Source organism: Grus americana, chromosome 1 (assembly GCF_028858705.1).
Source record: "Grus americana isolate bGruAme1 chromosome 1, bGruAme1.mat, whole genome shotgun sequence".
Taxonomy (NCBI): Eukaryota; Metazoa; Chordata; class Aves; order Gruiformes; family Gruidae; genus Grus; species Grus americana.
Genome location: NC_072852.1, coordinates 89,012,253 through 89,033,972, shown reverse-complemented (window position 1 = coordinate 89,033,972; position 21,720 = coordinate 89,012,253). Strand labels below are relative to the sequence as shown.

General features: G+C 36.3%; 1 protein-coding gene across 6 annotated transcripts in view; it reads left to right on the top strand.

Moving 5' to 3' along the window:
- STXBP5L (syntaxin binding protein 5L) overlaps positions 1–21,720 on the top strand; it is a 207,096-nt gene that overhangs the window by 147,701 nt on the left and 37,675 nt on the right. The window contains exons 18-20 of one of the 6 annotated variants that reach the window (XM_054813649.1): positions 3,249–3,400; positions 5,066–5,137; positions 20,347–20,397. In XM_054813649.1, the coding sequence (XP_054669624.1) occupies positions 3,249–3,400; positions 5,066–5,137; positions 20,347–20,397 (275 nt within the window). Of the gene's footprint in view, positions 1–3,248; positions 3,401–5,065; positions 5,138–11,929; positions 12,002–20,346; positions 20,398–21,720 lie in introns of all 6 variants that reach the window. The other 5 variants (XM_054813648.1, XM_054813647.1, XM_054813652.1 and 2 more) reach the window with 5 other exon arrangements.

Genomic DNA, 21,720 nt, shown 5'->3' with positions numbered 1-21,720 from the left:
TGTTACCGCAGCTGTGAAAGAGGACTGAAGTGAGATATAAAAAAAAAAAAATTATCCCCAGCAAAGATAAAAGACTTCAGACATTGTGAAATAGTATTTAATGTATTTTGTTTACTTTCAACAGTACCAAGCAACAAATTAGAAGCATTAACAATCTGGTTTATTTCTGTTGAAATGAATCATCAAAAAACTTCTTTATGTTATGAAACTAGAAAAGAAAAATTTACAAAATGCTTCAATTACAACTGAAGATCCACAAGGTTAAATACAAATAAGAAAATTTTTTTAAAGTATGTTCTGTTGGACAGAAAGCAGTCTCTGAAAATTTATTACCAGCTCATGTGATAAAAACTTTCAGCCAATCTACATATTAATTGTCAAGAAATGTCTGATGAGGATTTTATGACATTTTTATGAAAGATACCCACAGAATAGAGCATCTCCTAGCAACTAATTCTATTCATCACTCAAAATTGAGAAATTCTTTATGCTTATTTTGTATTTGATTTCATAAAGACTTGGATGTTAGCAATTTATTTCAAGTCTTGTTGACAGTAATGTCTGTCTAGATTTTCTTATCATTCCTCAGAAGTGTTATAGTATTAATGAGCAATTTCTGATTTTTCATAGTAAAGTAATTTTTTTAGGTATAAGAAATATTATATCCACACTTCTGTGTGAACATAGAGAAATTTAGAAAAATGCAGACCATGAAGTGATCCATTTTGTTAATTTGCTGACCACAAAGTGAATGATCACTAGCTTTTCGTGTCAGTCATGTTTTCCAAAATTAATAAATTTCAGGTTAATAGTTTTCAAAATGCAGATGGCTATAATATTTGTTCCCTAAAGTAATAACAGATGAGATTGACACTCATCATTTTTATTCCTTTATTTTGCTTCTCCATCTACAACACAGGGACTTATGAACACAGGAATTGCCATCACGCTTTACACCAGTAATCTTTTTTACTTCAATATCCTTTCTCTGATTATGCCTATTAACATATGCTTTAAAGTAAAATACAAGAATGCCCAAAACAAATAGCAAAATAAGTTTTTACTATTGTTTATCAGTCAATTTGTGTCAAAAAATGTGAGGACATATAAAACTCTGCACATAACGGTGTTCAGGAAAATGTGACAGATAGAGTTCCTTTTTGTCCCAGGGGAACTCTCTAAAAATTATTTTGTTCTTCTATTAAGCAAAACAGGCTTTAGTAATTTCTGGAAAAGATACTACTCTACGTTCATAAAACATGGAATTTATTCCTCAGTGCACCTTAGGATCTTTCCACATAAGCACAAAATAAAACAAGCAAATAAAAGTGTGTTTGTACACACTTTAAGCTGGACTATGTTGGTAGCTGCTTAAGCTACAGATTAGTGAAGAGTCAATGGGGAAAAAAGAGAGTTTATTCATGGTATTTCCATAGATGCTGTACTAAAGTCAGTTTAAGTCAAGGGTAAAAAACATAGTGTAGTAACAACCAGTAGAATTTGAGCCACTGTTGTAGATGATTCCTTAATTTGCCAGTTTGACAAATAAAAACTTGCCTCATTTTCACCCTTTACCTTTTCTATCTGCTATATGGAACCCTCTTTTTTATAATGGAAGCAGAGGAAGAAAAGGTACAACAGAGGAAAATGTTCTATCTGCCCTGCTTCCCCTTCGTCCCTCTCGTTACTTCTCTCTTTCCTTATTTCCCCCCACACACACACAAATTCGTATATCTCCTTTAAGATATTTTGGAGCTATATTAAGAAGAGTCAGGTGGAGATGAGCGTGCAGCTCACTTTTAATGTGAACTGAGCGCTTAAATATTTTGCGGGGCTTTGAACTGACCACCTTAATCACTTTTTACGTAAAATGACAGAACTTGATCATAAATGATTCCTAATCTGATTGAGCATGGTTTCAGATTTTGAGTTTCCTTGTGGCTGTACCTGCAATCCTGTCTATCTGGAAGTTACAATTGAAATCTGATAGAAAAGGAGAGACTTCTGTAGAATAGTTGTCAGTATATTCCTGCTTAAATCACATCTCCAACAATGCAATGTCAAGAGTTTGGCATATGGATCCTTTCAATAGTCATATGCTCTGTGAATTTATTTGCCATTATTTAAATCAGAAATAAATGAGGCAATTTTGCTTGTCTATTTTCATATTAAATCTTAAATAGGTTTAATGTTTTAGTGAGAATATGAAGCAAAGATATTATCTGCTGAGATTTATAGGTTTCCATATGCTATGGTTAACTTCAGACTTTCTCACAGGTCTTACATGTAGACATGTTTAGCATCTTTTTGTCATCCTTTTCCCTTTTTTCTTCCTTTTCCTTAGATGCTTTGTCTTCTTCCTTCTCCTCCCCACCCCACTCCCCCAACCTCTACCTCTTCCAAGCTGGGGAAAAAGCAAGACCAGAAAACATTTTTATGGGAGAGGAGGAGAAAGTGCTGCTGGTCCAATACAATTTCTTCCCTCTTTCTGAAACTGGTGTCAGAGGGAAATCGGTAGAAGCAATAGAGAAGAATCGGGGCGGAATGCTTCGAAAGGGACTTTCTAGGCAGCAAAGGAAATAAATTGTTCCATCTCTTTTTTCCTTATAACAAGACTGCAGTCCAGATCTTAGGCAATCTCACACCAGTTGAGAGATCTTGCCCATGAATCAAACCACCATCAAAATGTCATTTGTAGAAGCCTTTCAGAGGGGTAGAGACTGTTTTAGCAGGAATCTATACTTTAGCCAAGGTGACAGAGTTGGAAGGAAATTTTATAAATACTTTTCAGATTTGGGTATCTTCACAATACAGCTTAATATATTTCATTTATCATTTATATTTAGATTAAAATATTTATACATGTATTTGTATTTAATTTATATTCTTATTTTATGTATATGTATAACCACTTTCTAAGATTTATATCCAGATTTGTAGGCTTAATTTACATCATTATTACTAGAATTATATTGTTCAGTAAAGCAACATTTAGACATTATTGCAATAAGTTTGGCACAGAAGGTTAATTAAATTGGGAAGTCTACTTTCTGGAAAGTCAATTACTGTGTTTCAGGACACAATTTTATAAATTCAGGATTACAAATCTGTAAGAATCATAAAACTTAAGCTTTGAGTAGTTTCTGAAGAAAATGTTTGTGCAGAATTCATAATAATAAATAATAATTATTGTTTGCTCCACTTAATTACATATTAGTAATACCTCTGAGGAACATTTCTTTTCTCAGCGTGGCATTTGGAAACTGCAATGGTTTGGCTGTTGTGGACTTTATGCAGAAGACAGTACTGCTGAGCATGGGAACCCTTGACCTATATGGATCAAGTGATCCATACCAGCGTCAACCCCGTTCACCTCGCAAAAGCAAGCAGTTTGCTGCAGGTAGGAAATAAATCACTGTGGTTATGAGCCTGATATGTTCTTTGGTTTTTTTGCCTGTGGCTTTTTATAGTGCTTTTGAAATGCATGACTATTTGCTGGCCAATGGAGTTTCTATAATTTGACAAAAGATACCTGACGTGCTTTAGGTACTGACACTTTCTCAGAAACAAAATGTTTTATTAAGTTTATTCTTTTGGGATGGAGGTCAGCAAGTAATTCCTCAGCTGAGTCTGTAAAAAATTGTAATGAGCAGAGCAGTAAATTGTTTCTCTGTCAGTCACTTGAAGTGTAGTCTGTATGCTATGTTGTTTCTGGTTTCAATAAGTTTATACTAATAGGTAAGACTTCAATTTAAACTTAATTGTATCTTTGCTGAGTGCTATTCATTGGTATTTGAGCAGGCAGTTGTGTTTTGAGAAGTGTAACACCTGAGAGACATGTTATGTAGGTAGCACAAGTAGTTCAAATTAGCCACTTTGGTAGTGAATTGAAGCTCTTGATACAAACTTACTAAATCCAGCTGTACCCCATTTTAAAATTTTATGCCAAGAGGATCACATTTGTAAGTCATAGCTATTATTATGCATTGTGTGTTAGAAATATTAGTCCATCAATGCAGCTAAATTTTACCGTAAATTTTTGATTATCTAAAAAATTTACTTGTCTGAGAAAAAAGTCAGATCTTCTATGTTTCAAGTATTTTTGCTCTACATATTCCATAGTGACATAGTAGAGTCAGACACAATTATGAAATGTGTTTTACATAGCTGTGAAGTTTTAGAATTAGATTTTAAAATCTGTTTGAAAATGTTGAGCTTTAAATCTAACCATAAAATTATAAAAGCAGCAGATTATAGTGGATTTATGACATCAGCATTTTCATCAGCAGACCCTGCACTAAATCATCAAATCCTATTTCTCCATAGAGTCAATGGAAAGTTATTTTAATTGGGAATATGTTTGTACTTCAGACAGAAAGTAAAATGTAGAGAATAAAACGTAAGTCTTCAGGCTTACTTCTTTTCCTGAAAGACCATTTATCTCACTTTCTAGGCATTTAATCATGGCAAGCTTAGTTCTCATCCCTGCCAAGTGTTAAAGATGTAAATTTGGCACAGCTGAGGAGAGAAGAGACAAGCAGCTCTAAGCTACCTTCAGTTTCTCTGTCTGGTTCAGCCAGCCTCACAGCAGCTCCCAAAGTAATTTGAGCAGCTAGCCACAAGCAACGTGCTGCAGAGCCCAGTGCAAAAGGAGGAGGGCGGCTCATGTAGAAATAGCTATTATCAGCACTGTACCATGTAGGATTTCTCTATGTCAGTCTTAGCCAGTGCTTTAAGGCAACATTCCAGCTATGCAGCGCTGCTAGAATGGAGCCTACTCAGGATAAGTGACCACTAAGAAGGAATACACGCTTCTAGATCATTCATAGAAACTATGCATCTAAAAAAAAGCCTCAGCTGCTTTCTCACCATCCATCCCACATCCTTTACTTTTTTGATTATTTTTCTTGTTATATCTCCCAATTGGAAGGTAAGCATCTGCTGAAATTTCTTCACCTTGGCTGTTCTAGATGCTGGTTATGATATCACTTCCTTTCACTTTAGACTGTTTTTTCTCTCTTTCCTCTGCCTGCTGCTGATGCTGGTGTACTGGCATGTTCCAAAGACAACTTTTGCATGCGTGGCCTGTCTAACTTTTATCCAGATTTAACGAAACGGATCCGTACTTCCTATCAGAGTAAGTTCTATAAAGGTTAGGCAAATAGCTTTATCATGATTGAACTATGCCTGACAAACTCATGTGTTTGTGCTTTGTAATGTGTTTTTTAAACACATTCAGCATGCATGCAAACTTATTACATTTTGTGATGTCAACCATGCTTAACTTTGACAATTATCTTTATTGTACAGATATTTCAAATCTGTTTTCCTCTTCCGAAACAGTCAATGAGAAATCCCCAGTGACTTATCTGGGGCAGACTGGGCCTTAGAAATTATTTTTCAAGGATGTTACGTTCTTGATGACAGTATCTTTCTTTGGGTTCATATTCATTTCAGTGTACATCTACTTATATGAAGCATTTCTTGTTTTGCAATGGCACTGGCTGGTGGTAGTTATTAATTAATTCTTCCCTGTTTTCAGAAGACCAGTCTGGCTTAAAAGAGTACCAATTGGCTTGGGTGCTGTGAAATTTAAAATTTTAATCTTGGTTTGGTACTTGAATACTTGGCTTTGGGGAACCATCCCATGCCTCTGATCTTTAATGGGGAATGTAAAGTGGCTATAAAAATACATACATCAAAGAGAACTATGAAAATTAATGTTTTTAATATCTTTAAATTTTGAATTATAGTGATACTTAATTTAAATATTAGTATTCATCACTGCAGAATGCGATGAACAAAGCTATAATTAATTTTGCAAAAATGACTGTTCAACAGATGAGCTGTATGTATGTTAATTAACTGCAGTGCTTATATGTAATTAGGTCTCCAGGATGCCTCTTATTCCTCTCTCTTTAAAGTAGTTTTCACAGAACAACTGGATAGGCAATTTTACATTAAATACTCAGTATAGCCAAGATAAAGGGATGGCATATTTTATCATAAAATAAAATACAGAGTTGTGTAGCTGTTGAAATACATTTGTACACTCACACAAGAAATTGTTCTGTATCTTTAGACTGATTACTCAACAACTGATTTCTATGACTTTATTTCATAATACTTCATAAAAGGTGGCCTGTATATTTAAAAGACTAGTCCAATTACAAATCTAGCAGTCCATAAAAAGGTTTGATGTATAATATCTTAAAGTTTATTAGTCTAGTCTTGCTAATTTCAAGTCTGTAACAGAGAACCTGAGGGACAGACAGCAGTCAAAGTTTTGGGTTTTTTTCCCCACTAAAAATTAATACATTCTAAGACCAAAAATGGCCAACATTGTAATTTTGAATGAAAACCACAGATTATAGTCTTTCATAGCTGAAAACATATTATCTTCAAAACATACTATCTGCAAAATCTTTCTGTATACATCATAACTGAAGAGTATGAGTCTGACTCTTGTGCAAGATCATTAACAGCTTCATTTCTTTCCCCAAAAATTATTTGGTTGTTTCTTTTGCCATTCAATACTTATACAGGCACCTGTACTGTATGATCTGAAAGTTGCACCAGGCAATAAGATAAAGAACAGGGCAAGAAGGTGTCACAGACTCTAAAATATCTTGCTAAGTCATTCTCAGGTTATGCTTTGTTATGTCTTATCTGAGATATTAGTTTTCAGAGGGGTGCTGAGAATGGATTTAGGATTTTGCTTACAAGTTTATCTCTTCTCGTAAGGGATGATGATGGGAAAAGGAAAATAAATTATTTTTGGAAATTGTGCAGTTGAAGCTGATATTATTAAGGCAAAAGCAGGAGCAGTCATGTGATAACATAAGCATTAGGTCTAAAGTTTTGAGGGTTGTATAAATGAAAATGGAAGTTAATGGGAAGACATATCAGGAGTTGATTCAATTAAGTAATGAACCAGGAAGATAATTGCATGAGGATCAGTTTGAGAGAATAAGACTTGCAGGCATTGAAGCTAAAGAAGAGATTATCAATGAGTAAGATACTTAGACTTTTGTCAGTCATTTTGGAGGTGATTTGCAGGAAGAAACAGTCTGGTTTAGTATCCAGCCTGAATCTGAGAGTTAAAGTGTGATGTTCAAAGGATGAAACCAATATTATGGATTAGAGTATCAGGGAAGACAGTGGTGCTGTTAGCTGTGTTGAAGTAGTGAAGAGAAGACTTCAGCACAAAAAAAATAGACTTCATCTTGACAATCTTAAGTTCATGTCTGGACACAAATCACAGTTTTAGAAAGGCAAGATTACTACTCTGAGTGGTAACTCTTCCTAGAGATGTGTATTTATGAATCGTTATTGTAAAAAGGTGATATTTATTGCCCTGTTTATAGAAGAGAATCTCCTCAAATACTGGGACAGAGAGATAAAGGAAGTGTTGATGTTTCAATCTGGGGTGCCTTGCAACTGAGGTGGGGGGGAAGAATAAAAACCAAAAACATCAAACAGCGAAAAGAAGCAATACATTGGAGAAGAGAGATTTTAGAAGGCAAGACATAATCAGCAATGTCAAGGGCATCCAATAGGCAAAGCACAGTGGTGGAATAATTGTTTTGAATTTTAGTCAATAAATCTATAGAGAGCTTGGTAAGAGTAATGTATACATGTGTAAACTAGACTCAAAAGCATCTAGAGTGGACTTAGAGCATTAAGATAGCACATTCTCTGGTTTGGGTGGTGAAAGTGGGAAGGGCAAAGCAAGAAGGGAAGAAAATAGGAGAAATGTAATCAGTTCTAGGCATACATAATGGGAGAGACTGAAACATAATTGTCCTATCAGAGGAGATAATTTGAGGAAAATAAGAGACTAAGATGAGGGTAAGTGCAGAGCTGGAGGTAGCTTTCTGGTGTTGATGCCTTGTTTCATTTGCTATAACATCTGCTGGCAGCCACCTTTCTTTGTAGCAAGAATATGTGCCAAGCCAAATAAACTCTTTCTGCAGTAGTGCAGAACGGTATTCTTTTTTTTTTTTTCTCCTTCAATTTAAATAAAGTTGTACATGTTATTACCTAGTGGTAGATAACATAAATTCAAATATTAAAACAAGTACATGTAGTGCATCTAAGAGAGAGAACATTTGCACGAAAACATAAAAAATACCAACTTGTAAAAGCAATTTGCATCTCCTACAAGAAGTTCATACCATCTGTTGGTAAAACAAGAAAATAAATAGTCTTTACGAAGCATCCAAAAAGTCAGCAAGTTTAAAGGTTGTTGATCCATTGAAAAATAATTTTCAGAATGAAGACTCTTTAGTGAGAACTCCTTGTTCCTCCTTCAGGCCAGTCCCTTTAGAGGATTTGAGCAAAAGTAACCTTGGTCTGACAGGAGGACACAAAAAACTGTGTGTTATGAGTCATTACACATCAGTTATTGACACTTTAAATCACACCTGACAACACAGTAGAAGCCAATATAGCTTGAGTTTTAAGTTGACGTCTATATTCCAAGCCAACTGTCATTTCCAAAGAATGCATCATATTTAGACATAAAGAAAACATAATATGGTAATTCAGTGTGAAGTTGATGGATTAAGATAACACTGGGCTTACTTACTGGCTTGTGAATATTTATGATAATTTATTTATAATTCATTTATTTATAAACCAAAATGTGATGGCTTTGGGTGCTTTTAAGTAAATGATCAATCTGAATCGTTTAATCATAGGGATAGAAATTTAAAATTTCAAAAATAATTTTAAATTAAATTATGAGTTCATAAAAGCTGTTACTTCACACTAGACAGTACATTTTTTGATCCCTTAATAAAGAAGAACTGGCAATCACAGTAAGCTTTGAAAAGTATCCATAGGATATGTCCTTAAAAGTGCTTTAATGCCTTATGTTATATATTTACGTCTTGCACTATATTCACATGTTTATAATTTATTCAAATCCAAGCCAATTTCTTTATAATGTCAATGGGTACATCTTCTCACAGGTGGTTGTTTACATTGCCAATCTCAGTTATTTGCCTTTAGTTTTGCTGCTATATTTTTCTTCCTCTACCTGGACTCAAAATTTGCTGGCATGGAGGTTTTTTTTTTTGCTAAAAATAGCTGAAATATCTCAGGATGTAGATTGGGCCTATAGAACTTGAAAAGTGAAAATATTTTTTGTAATCTAACTTCAGTAGCTGTTGTAGTCTCTCAAGCATTTAAGGAAAACTGAGTTGCATGGAAATACTTAAACCTGATAAATTATTGAAAAGATTTAGCTTGATTTCCTTAAAAAGGAAATGACAGTAGAAAATTAGCAGTAGTACAAAGAAAAACTTGAGAGCTCACTTTCTTATCTCAAAGGAAACAAAAGACAACATCTAATGGAATCAAAGGTAACACATAAAAATTGATACATGTATGTTTATTCCTTTCAGTGAATGATGATTTTGCAATAGATTGCCCAATAACATCTTTGGGATTTAGGATTTAGTAAGATTAAAAGAGATTTTGGATACATGAATGCATAATGAGAAGAGCACATAATATCTCTAAGCAAGCAAGACTTCTGGCAGGAGAAAATCTGCAAGTGGCAGTATCTAAGCAAATCTAAGTGTCTGAGATTAAGACAACGCCCTTGTGCAGGGCACATAGTGTCACTTACACTTAACATGCGGTCTTATTGCTTGACAAGTAGTCTAGGACTGTAGTTCACATGTTCACCATTTTTAAATACCGTAACATGAAATGTATCTTTACTGCTGTAAATTGTAAAAGTGTTGCCAAACATAAAGAGTTTGTGGTATTTTCACTGTGGATGCTCTTGGTTTTTCAGGACAGTGGTGCAATTTGGTGCATTTCCCACTTAAGTCAGTGGCACCATCATTTATACTAAGCTGTAATATTGTTTCTGTGAACTCACAAAAAAACCCCAAACTAAACCAACAAACCTCTGTTTAGAAGCAAAATCTGACCTGGCATTTCATATTGTAACTATCACCAATAGTAATTATAAAAGGCTCAGAAGAATTTCATTAATCACAACATCAGAACTATAGTGTTAAAATTTTAATATCTCCAATACTGCATTTGCATAAGAAACAGTTTAATATTTCATTCTATTTATCCAAGGCCTCTGATGCTATGTAAATGTGCCAAACTCTCTCCCACTGTACCTTGCAGACAGTTCTGCAGCAAAAATAATTTTGCCCCGAATCTGTAGGTACATACGGAAACCCCAGACTCAGGTAGAAGTAAGATTTGCTGTAAGCAAGCTATACATAGAGAGGCTCCATAAATGATTATAGTTCTTGAAGTTATTGTAGCTTCAAAAGTGACTGGACTCACGATTGAAATATAAAATTTTCTCACAGATTCCAAGTTGAATTAAAGAAAGATTCAAGTACGTGTCTCAAAATAAAAAAAAAAAACCCTTTGGTTTTCAACATTAGTATCTGGATTGTGGTCTTTTGCTGTTTAAAAGTCAGGAGCAAATATGTCATAACTTCTGACTTAACAAGCCAAATCAATACTGTTGTTTTTCTAAAGTGCTCTCAGAGTTGTTCTTGCACTTGTGCAGCTTCATTAGTGGTAGGAGCTTTTTATTCTGTTGTTGGGGCTCTGGATTCTCCCCATTTCTCAGAGCAGTTCAAAATTACGTTGTAACAAAAACATCAGTACATTAAGATCCCACTGGTTTTAATACAAAGAGAACAGCATTGGTGACCAAGTAGTAGGAGAATTTTTTTTAAAAACAAGAGTCTATTTGAATTTTAGAGATGAGGGTCCAGAAGCCATAAAAATTAAAACATGTCACGTTGCAGATTAAAGCATATTGAAAGGTCATGATAGGATGTTGGGCTTCCAGGATACATCAGCAGCAGAGTGTGTGTAAACACAGTACCACAGTAATGCACATCTGAATGTGGGCTAATGTTCACTAGGCTCTATGGCCTGAGTGCTGTGAGTCCACGTTGCTAGCAGGTGGATGTCTGGTGCTGGGCCATCTGCCCAAGTCACCTATGGTGTAAAGTGTCAGAGCTCCTTATAACAAGTGTGAACCCCTTGATATAGGGCGTAGGGCACCATGGGATACATACGAAGGGTACGTTTGAATAGGTATGGCCATGCCCAGTTCACCCGCTCAACAGTTAGCCCATGGTAAAGGATAGCATGAGCTCAGGCTTTCTCTCCCGAGCATGCCAAATGGCATGTTTAAACTTGTACGTGCAACTTGTGCCAAAGATGGATCTTAGTTTGATCATGGAAACAAGCCCAAGCTTAAGCAGTATAAACTAAGATTACTTTACTTGTTGCTGTCTTCCATGGTAGACTGCTAAAAATGAGTTCCTCACAAATATTTCTAAACAATAGATAATGCATCTTGTCAAAAAATTCTGTGTTATATTGACAGCATTGTCATTACCTCTGTGTCCTTTAAAATGAGGTATCTTGTGAATTCATACAAAAGTTCTTAATATTGCATAGTAGTGGTGATATTTTTGTATTCGCTTTCTTCTTTCACCATTACTGTCTTTTTTTTTTTCTCTCTTCTCCCCCTGTTTTAAGATTTCCTTCCTGCATTCTGCAGCAGTTGAAAGCAGAGAGTTGTTTCCACATCAGTTTGACAGGGATGAATGAGTTTGATTCGTAGTACAGACATCTAAATTTTAAACTATATTTACTTGTTTTCTCTCGTTAGGTACAGTCACTCTTTGTCTACCCTGAGGCACTCAGAAAACAAATCTGAGTTAACAAGAGGTGTGATTTTTAAACCAGACCTAAATTTCCTGCAGTGACAGCCTGATAACTGCACTTATCTGAAATAAATATTTCCCTCACATTTCACACCATTCCTTTCTCCAAATTGACTTTTAAGTGCAGAATATCATTAACCAAGAAAGTTCAAGCATGCCCTGTTAGATTGTAATTTAACTTTTTAACTCCCTTTTTTCAGGCCTGACTGAACTCAGTGACAGTCCAGTTTCCCTGGAGCTAGAGCGTTGCAAGTCTCCCACTTCAGGTAAAGGTGATTGGCTTCTCTTCCTGTAGTCTGTATAAGCCATTCATGTCATGCATCACTGTGTTTCATTAATCTCTAAGAAGTGAAGTGTATAGTTACAGTTCCAAAGAGAAGTTGTTACTGGAGAAGTGCTTATTACACAGCACAATGGAATCCTAAGTCTGTTTACTTAAAGAAAAATTAAATGTACGTGGTGCATCTTGAGGTGAAGAGTATGAAAACATTTGAATTAACAACATTGTGCAGGTATATTCCTATATCCTCCTGTTAGAGGCTTGATTCTCTGTTTTCTTAAAAGGCTTTCTGACCCCCTTTTTTTTTCAGTAGGGAGTCCTTATAATTTTATATGTATATTATGCATAAGTGCACATAGAGAAATTATTTGAAAAACAGCAATATGGAGGTGGTAGATTTTCACCATTAGAACCCACTAGTGCCTAAGTTACATAATAAACAATGGAAGCATAACCTCAAATAAAAATACTCACTTCTCAACCACACTTTGACCCAGCAGTGAAATCTTGGCCATTTAAAAATGTATAAATGTTTCCCATTTTACCCATAGTCCTTCAGAAGGTGGAGTTCATCTCATTCCTAGAGACTTTTTCTGCAAGTGCCAAGTCTGCATTGATCTCTTTAATGTGAGTTCAGTGTCTTAAAGATCGTTGCTTAGAGCTATTTTCTAGTAGCTGGCTTTTAAATGTGATGGGAAATAACAGGTGTAGCTGTAACACATTCATTTTGCTTGTGGTATGCATATCAAACTTCTTTACCTTGTAGTTTGGTAAGTATTGATAGACACTTTTCCTTTTTTTTTTTTTCCTCCTTAGTTATGGTAACAAATTCCCACAAATATGCTATTCAAATCCTCTGTTCCTATGTCACATATTTTACTTTATTATAACAGGACACATTAATCTTGAATGGAGGCCACTAATTAGGAATTTACAAAAAGCTGAAACTAATAAAAGTGTTTTCCTGACACATCAAGAACTAAAACAAAATAGCTGTTTTGAAATATGTATTTCCTTGTACTATTTGCAACCCAAATTCTGTAGACATAGTAAAGTGAAATAGGTTCTCATAATATTGGTATAATGCTAGGAGTTCAAACTCTTGAGCTGGGCCTCAGAAATGCATGATATAGGCTTTAAAATAGAACATTTGATAACTCAGTATAATTTATTTATTGTGTGGCTCACTGGGATTCATCTTTTCAATCTTTTCTCCAGAAACAAACTACAAACTCTCCTTTTCTTTTTACTGAAAACTAAGAGCTCGCTAACTTGGTAAACATATGCTTAGTTTTATAATGATGAGTGATTCCTATAGCACCTTACTTTTTCTGCAGTTAGCTTCGATTTTTCATTCTGCTATTGATCAAAAATATCTCTTTTAGATGAATTTAAGATAATTTGCTCAAATTTTTATTCTGCTTTTCTGTTTGGAGATCGTTCAGCAGGGAAAACATGGCATATTTATTAATGTTTCCTATTTTAGCCCTTCCATGTTGTTTTCCAAGCTATATTTGAATCTTTAAAATATGAAATCAGGTGCAATTTTGTAGGCAGTAACTATTATTAGAATTAACTGCTGTTTAAAATAGAAGTTACTTTTATTGTGACCGATACTAATTTATTTTTTAATTAATGGAAAATTAAAATAATTTTGCTTTGGCACACCTGCTCTAAAACTGGGCAATATGCAGTCCAGTCCTCTGGAGTGACTGACCTCAAGATTGTGACCTCCAAGAACATAGGAGCAGAACTACCTTGTGTCTATCAGCATGGCTGCCCAGCTACATCAGCGTTTGCACTGGCTAACACTTCTTTCTCATAGAACACAACTGATTGATCTGCATAGTTACGGATTCATCAGGCAGGGTCCTCTACTTCCAGTCTTGCCTTCGATCTGTTTAAAGTTCATGGCACACAAGCTCCGTAATGGAAGTCTGCTGTACCCTGCAGAGTACATGGTGTCTGTGTTTGTAAAACCAGTGAGCACATACCTCTGCTGAAGATAGGCCAAGACTTTATCCTTCAGAAATTTAGCAGAAACAGAAAGAACACTTGGCTGCTGAGTCAAGTGATTTAAGTTGCTGCCCAGTGAAGGTCCTACTGGGTATGACTACATCACCAACTGATGAGGTTGCAAAGACAGAAGGAAGAGTGTTTGATTTGTTGCAATTCATTATGGTTGCCAGACCACATCCACATCAATTCTTCACCTGGCAGTGAAGTTCATGCCAGTTACTGGCCCTGAGCATGCACAATGCAGACACAAACTGCAGGCTACAGGAGGACATTAGTGCTACACACATGGTGACACACTGGTAAACAACTTCATCCTCAGTTCCATCAGAAGGGGAATGATTTGAGGAACAACATTGATGTGCTAACATACATACTTTGAGACTTCAAGACAATGCCTAGGAAGAAGCCCTCCAGCACACTAATTGCCAATGTAGACACAATCAGTTTTACAGCTGAGAGCTATTAGTAACTTAGATTTCAGTTTCAACCAGGCCAATAAGAACAGTGTTGATAAACTCTTCTTGGAGAACTTGAAAAATCTCCTGGCTCCACATCTCTTGGTCTGATCCTGAACATTACTTAGCCTGCCTGAACCATCTTGTTTTCCCTGAAAAATGTATTTTGCCTGTAACATCCTACTGCTTGTCAATGTTTTAACCTCTAAGCTTCTGTGGAGCCAGCCTAGGTCAACACAGTAATTCAGCTTTGTTGTTTCTCTTCTCCCCTGTCTCAAATCAAAATTAGATGTTTGTGTTCTATCACTGGGTGTTGGAGCACTGAGCAAGAGGCTCACTGCTGAAGAATACTCCTTATTTTACATGCAGGGCTGGTTTCTAATTCACTACAAATTCAACTTCTTCTATTAAGCAATATTTTAAACTTGTTTCACAAGACTCTGTTTTCAGGTGCTCCTCCCGTATTATTTACTAAAGCATGGCTTTGCAGACAATGTAAGTGAAAAATCAGATTCCTGTTCTGCACTCCTTTCAGACTAGAACATGAAATTAAACCATTTGATGAAAATTTCTCTGAAATTCAGTGCCACGCAGTAGCAGCAAGTCAAGAAATACCAACCTTGCATTTTAAGAATGGTAGGCAGAGGAGAGGAATAATCTTCCTTAACCACTGGTATCTTATTTTAAATTAATATTTAAATACTATAGTGATGCATTTCCAATACAGTACAGGAAGAGAAAAAGTTAATAAAACCATTTGAAAGATTCTGCTTATTTGTGAATATGTGAGTGGTGGCAATTTCCACTGTAAATAAAATGTATTTGAGATATAGCAATGTATATGGAATAACATTGATAAAAATTGTGCAACAAAAAACTTTAAAAATAAAAAAACAAAACACCTATCTATATAAAGCATGTTTCATGAGACCAGTGATGCAGCATGCCATATTATGGTATTTAATTGGCTTTAAAAAACCCCCTCAGATCATACGAAGAGCAGTAGAGAACAGGAATTTTCAATACCATCAGAATATCTTATTCTTACTCATGCATGCCATGTTCTTTCAGTGGAGAAAGTCAAACTGCATTTTGACTGTTACTTGTGATTTGGAAGTCAAAAGTACTTTTGTATTACATTCACTCAACAATGGTATGTGAGAGCTCAATAGCTCTAAAATGAAATAAAAAACTGAGGCCTTGTAAGCACTCATAAAGTAAATGCTGCTATATCTAATGCTAGAGTCAATTACTATATAATGTATTACAGAACAGAACCCATTCCAGTAAAGTTTACCTTTATTTTTATCATCTGATTAGGAAAATTTATTCAGGGGCTCTTAGGAATATAATATACGTAATTATATAATATATATGTCCCTTGCTGCTATAGCTTCATATTGAAGGATATAGTTGAGAATACCCTGAGCACAAGAAAATGCATCTTTGAGAGGTCATTTAACCTGGTTTCATAAGATGCAATGGACAGTTTAGACTTCTTTCAGAGACCAGAAGGAAAGAATTTCATCAGTCCACGTATAGGAGAGTGACTTCTCAAATGTGTGTTCTAAAATGAAAGTGCATTTGTGTGTTTTCCTTAAGAAATCACTTCATATTGGAGGCTCGCATCCAAAATGCTTTTAAGACTATAGAGTTTAGAGAAGGCTATGTAAAGATTTCCACAATTGATTCCCATGAGCTTTGGAACAGGTCCCTAATGGCAAGATTACAAGTTTGTGTACGTACTGTGATTTCCAAGTGCTGCTATCCTGATTCATCCCACAAGTTAAATCCGCTGGGATTAGGCCTGTGCCATGCCAAGCTCCCACTTTCCTACGTGAAATGTTTTTAAATAGCTTTGTTTCAAGAAGAATATTATTAAGTTTCTAACAGTCGCTCCTTTTTTAACTCATGGGTAACTGTAAAGTAGTTGAAGATATTTGACTCAGTTTGAAAATTATATTCTTATGGAAAACAAGCAAGCAATGTTGTGTGTGTGAAACAATGTAATTTATTTTGAAACTTCATTATTGATCACACTGCCAGCATAACCATTTCTACTTATTTATATTAAATTAAAAAGAATGTTTACTAGTCAGAAGGCAAATTAATCATTAAAGAGAGGTTAGCTCCTGCACTGTGAATACAAGTTGCATTTTATCACATTTTCCAATCTGTGAGGGGGTTTCTGATCAGGTGAATTTATGCTTGCTTCAGATCTTGAGAAGGGGTGTGTATGTAGGGATTAAGAAGGAACAGAGAGCAGTATGAGCTGGCAGAGGGGAGGAAATGGGGATCTGGGTTTGGGCCATGGTGTTTGGCTCAGGGGAAGCGGTGGGGGTAGCCCCCATGCAGCCCATGGTACATGGCTCATGGTTCAATGGGTCCAAGCTCACCAACAGGAGGGGCCAGCAGCTCTTATGGACCAGGAAGACAGGACCTAAGCAGGGGAGCAGCACAGCTCTGGGGAGGGTGACCAGGGCCAAACACAGCCTGGTGATCACCAGGCAGGGACAGAGGAAGATGTCAGTCTGTGAGTCCAGGTCCAGATCGGCAGGGCCCTGGCCAGGCATGGGAATGGCAGCAATGCAGCAGGAGGTCTAGCTCAGGGCAAGAGGGAGAGTTAGGTTCAGCTCGAAAGCAGCTCCCATGGGTAAGGGTTGCCTGGGGCATTCTGCCTGAGGCCACCAGAGGAAGAGGGCTGTCTCTACACCGGGTCTGAGCCCCAGCAGCCAAACCTCCAGGACCTTACTGTGTACCTTGTCCAAGTGGGTATCTAAATATTAGGCTCTTAAATCCGTATTTTAGCAGAGGGAGACTGGGACTAATATTCCAAAGTATTACGCAGGCAGAAGCTGCCTAATAGGAAAAGAGCTGTATGAAGTCCCCTTCATTTTTAATAATATTAAATTCTCTGACCACAGTCCTGCTGTAACAGCTGAGGAAAACACCGAATGTCATACCTGCAGGAGCACATTTGTTTGGTGGTTGTGCCTTGGCGTTTTCATTGAAAGACTGGTAGGAACCATGTGACTATAAGATAGGATGTTGTCTGGTCAGGAGACCTGGGTGCTGAGCTTAGCTAGCTGCTAGACTGTACCTATTAACTCTGTGCCTCTTTCTCATCCTGCAGTTGGATAACTTGACTGTTTACACATTAAGCTCTTTTGGGCAGGGGCTATCTTGCCTTTTGTAGCATCACAATTTCTGCTGGCTGCCTACAGCATGAATGCAAATGAATGATAGTAGCAAACAACTCTGCTAGCTTCTTGAACCTTTATACTCTACTTCATTCTTAAACTGGTTTGCAAAAACTCTTTCTCAGCAAGATAGGTTTACGTGCATGATCCTCCTTTATAATAAATGTAGAGATAGTAAAATATACATGATTTAGGTACTAAAAATAGGTTACATAATAATATCCACATTCTGATCAGTTTAGTAGTAAAATCTTAGGTTTTACCTCAAAAAAAGTTATACGCAGAGCTCTAATCACAGTAAAACATGAAAGCAACCAGTTGCTCCTTTTGTTTTTACGCTCAAATATGTGGTCTATTGACAGTGGTCCATGCTGTGTCCTAGCACTATCATGTCCTACGCCAAAAATTTCCAAATTTGGAGGTGGAGATGGTGGTAGGAGTAACTCCTGTCTTCCTCAACTGCACCACTTTCATTTTCTTATGCTGTGTGTCTCCTTTGTCTTTTAGCCCCCTACTCACCATCTCCCCTACTCTATCCCTGTACCCATAAACTAACTCATCAACTGTATACTCCTCTTCTTTCCGATCCTCAGTCTCTTCGGCATCACGCAATTGTGTTAGATTGCAGCCTTCAGTATGGTATGCCTATTTTGTCTGTGAGCAGCTGTGGCAGCTCCCAAATCAAGCCTGTTTAGAGTCCTTCAGAGGAAGCAGAAAGTGCATACTTTGCATGTCCTGTATGAGCCTGCACACAAACAGTTGGGAGCTATTTCTGCTGTCTTGCAGTTCAGACATATATACCACAATTTGGGAACAGCTGTGGTATTCCTGTTATACAGAAACACCTGTAGCATAGAAATAGAAGAGGTTAAACTACCACTTTGCAAAGCTCAAAGCCTCCATGATGACAGCACTAATGAAGGTCCTTAGTGTTAAATGCAGCTAGGTTTTATAGCTCTGAAATATCCTCATCTAGATCCCAGTCTGTTAGTAAAGTGTCCCAAAGTCTTCGTTAGGAATTGGTTATTCTTTTTCAGAGGGCTGGTTGGGCCAGATGTCCTTTCCTTTAAAGAAGGTTGTGTCACAAGTGATGCTTCTTTCTGTATAGCAAAGCACTGATTTTCTAGAGCAGTATCCTCCATTCACAGTCTGAAAGAGTGTATGAGAGCTGCCCAGATAAATGGAATGTTTTTAAAAGGCTGTTCTGAAAATCAGGCTGCCCTTTGTGTGAGTACCTAAAATGGGTGTAGGAGGCTAACATTTGGTATCCAAATTAGAGAATTTTCATGTAGTAGTGTTAGTGATGTATATTTTGATGTTGGGTTGATCTGAAGAGATTTCTTTGCCTTGTCCCAAAGCATCCAGTTAAAGTAACAGCTAGAAATGGGTTACTGGGAGGGCTATGCTGGTTCTACAGATACCAAAATGTTGCTCAAGAGCCTGAAGGGCTCCCCTACTCTTCCCTGAAGAAAGAAACAAAAACATCTATCATAGGTGCCAGCTGACATTTCCTTCTGCCACATTGCAGGCTTTGTAGTTTATGACACTTTGCAAAAAATTCAACAGAATTTCTTTTTAGGGGCTCTGTGACTTGAAATGGTGAGTGGCTGTTCGGGGCATCCTTCTGACCTAAAAGCTTATTAAATAGGAATTACAAAGGACTTGTTCCTTATATTCATATGTCCCAGTGTTCCTGTCACTGTAATACTTACCATGTGGGACTTTCTTTAGAAGTGTAATAGTTAGCTGACAAATACTTCATTGTTCATTTCTAGTAACAGACAGTATAGGTAAGGGGTAAAAGCCAGAAAACAATGTGAAAAAAATACTGAATGCAAAATGAAAGAACCATACTGGAAATTAAGTCTTCTGAATAATTAATAAAAGATTTCTTAAGGCATTCTTTTAATAAATTTAACGCTGTTTTGACTGCTACAAGACATGCTTCATTTCAGTTCTCTGGTGTTCATTGTTTAAAAATGTGCTCATGTGTAAGGAAATGAAAACATTTTTGAACAGAAGCAAAATCATAGTTTTGTTGCATAATTGGAACACAACAGACAATTAAATCTTCAGTAAATTGAGTGCAATATTTTGATGTCTAGATAACACCACATTATATCCTGAAGCTGCTGTATTTCGTTTCTGTGCAATGTCTTCCTTTCCATAATGTTACAATAGTGTGCTCTTTCTCCATTACCTGTACAATATGCCCTCTCTTTTTCAAATGGTATCTTGAGGTATGATGTCATCAGAACTCACAATTTCATTGCATTTCTTATTAAATTGGTTTCCAGGTGTTTAAATATTTCTGATATGCTGCATAACCAGCATTTGCAATATTTGCCTTAATCTCTCTTTTTTTTTTTATCATTCCTGTCATCACAAGGTAAGATATTGCAGCACGCAGCCAAAGCTGTGTAAAGCACCATTCACTTCTTGAGAGCTGGAGCAATGTTTTTTCCAGTGCTGCTTTGTTCAGTTACGTTTATTTTGCTGAATGGTGTACATGAAAATATTTAAACCATAATTCTGCCTTTATATGCTGATTAAAAAAAAATTGCGACATGGTATTAACCAGAAGATGGCATGTTGTTTTCCCTCGCTCCTTTTTTCTTTCTTACTTATTAACAACTGCCTTTCTCCTTTTTCTGTTGTTTCAGTCAAAGGATCAAGAAAGTTAAGTCTGCCAACAGATCTTAAGACTGATCTTGGTACGGTAGGCGAAAGCCAACAGCTTTAAACTTCCTTACATTCATTGGCAAAACATTTTACCAACTGATTCATGAGATAACACAATAACCTTGGAGGCTTCGTCTAAAAAGGCTTTCTAAAACCCACCTATTAACCCATACAGTTCTGTTGGCAGCTCTCAGCATTTTGCTTGTTTATTATTCATTTATTTCACGTAGACACATTTTGCCAGTCATTACACACCATGTGTGTAATATTTTGTTATGAAAAGGCTCCAGAACTTTTGACACACTTGAGCCATTATAACTGGTTGTCAGTGATGATTATCTCTGCCTATAAGACCCAATGCATGCGCTAGTCTATATTCTTTATTTGATGTACAGATTCCTTGCCACAACAGTGATAAGACGGTTTAACATGTATATTTTATGGTGTCTTTGAACTTCTGAGAAGTCAGATCAGAATCAGTCATTTGTGTCTCAGTCCTCTCCTTGAGACTTACCTCAGCCAACTGTTAAGTAACTGTTAAGTAGTAAGTGAGAGCAGAAATTTCACCTCAAAAATCCTAAAATGAAAATTCAACATCTTGCATAACCTGAAAATGTTTGGGGCAGATCATGCCCTCTTAAATATCCATGTAAAGGGGATTTCTGCTGGCATTTGGGTTGGAATGTGTGGTTCACACAAAGATTTTTATATCTTTATATCTTTTTATGTCTTTAAATATTCTCAGTCTCAAGGAGTCCTTTCTAGTTTTGCTCTCATGGGAAGTTTCTCATGTAAGATCACTGAAAAAGCCTTGTAGCCATGCCTCATTACTTTGAGTGTCTTTTTAGAGATAGAAATTAAAGTTGAATCACATCCTTGCATAATGCAGCTGAACTTAATTTCTGTCACTAGGAATCATATGCATGTATTAGCCAATGTAGCACTGTTCCCCAAGGCAAAAGTCAGGGGAATAAATATGTCTTCCACATTATAAATGAGTGAGGAACTTGGAAAACTGCTAATAGCTCCCGATAAAGTAAATGTTGAAAAATCATTGGGAGATTCAATACAGATTGTGCAGATTTCAGTGTACAGAGTGATTTAGCTGAAATAACTTACACCACCATTAACAGTGATGTTTGAGAAACTAGGAATGTAGGAATACATAAAAAAAAATTTCAAGTGGAAAATTGTAATACTGGTAATACTCCAAAAAGGTAAAATGAGTGATGTAGGCAGGTATAGACCTGTAAAATCAGTATTTATCACTAAATATATGGGCAGCTATTAACAGGGAAGGTGAATACATAGAGTATCAAAATAGCCATAGGATAGGACCTAAGGCTAAACCATAT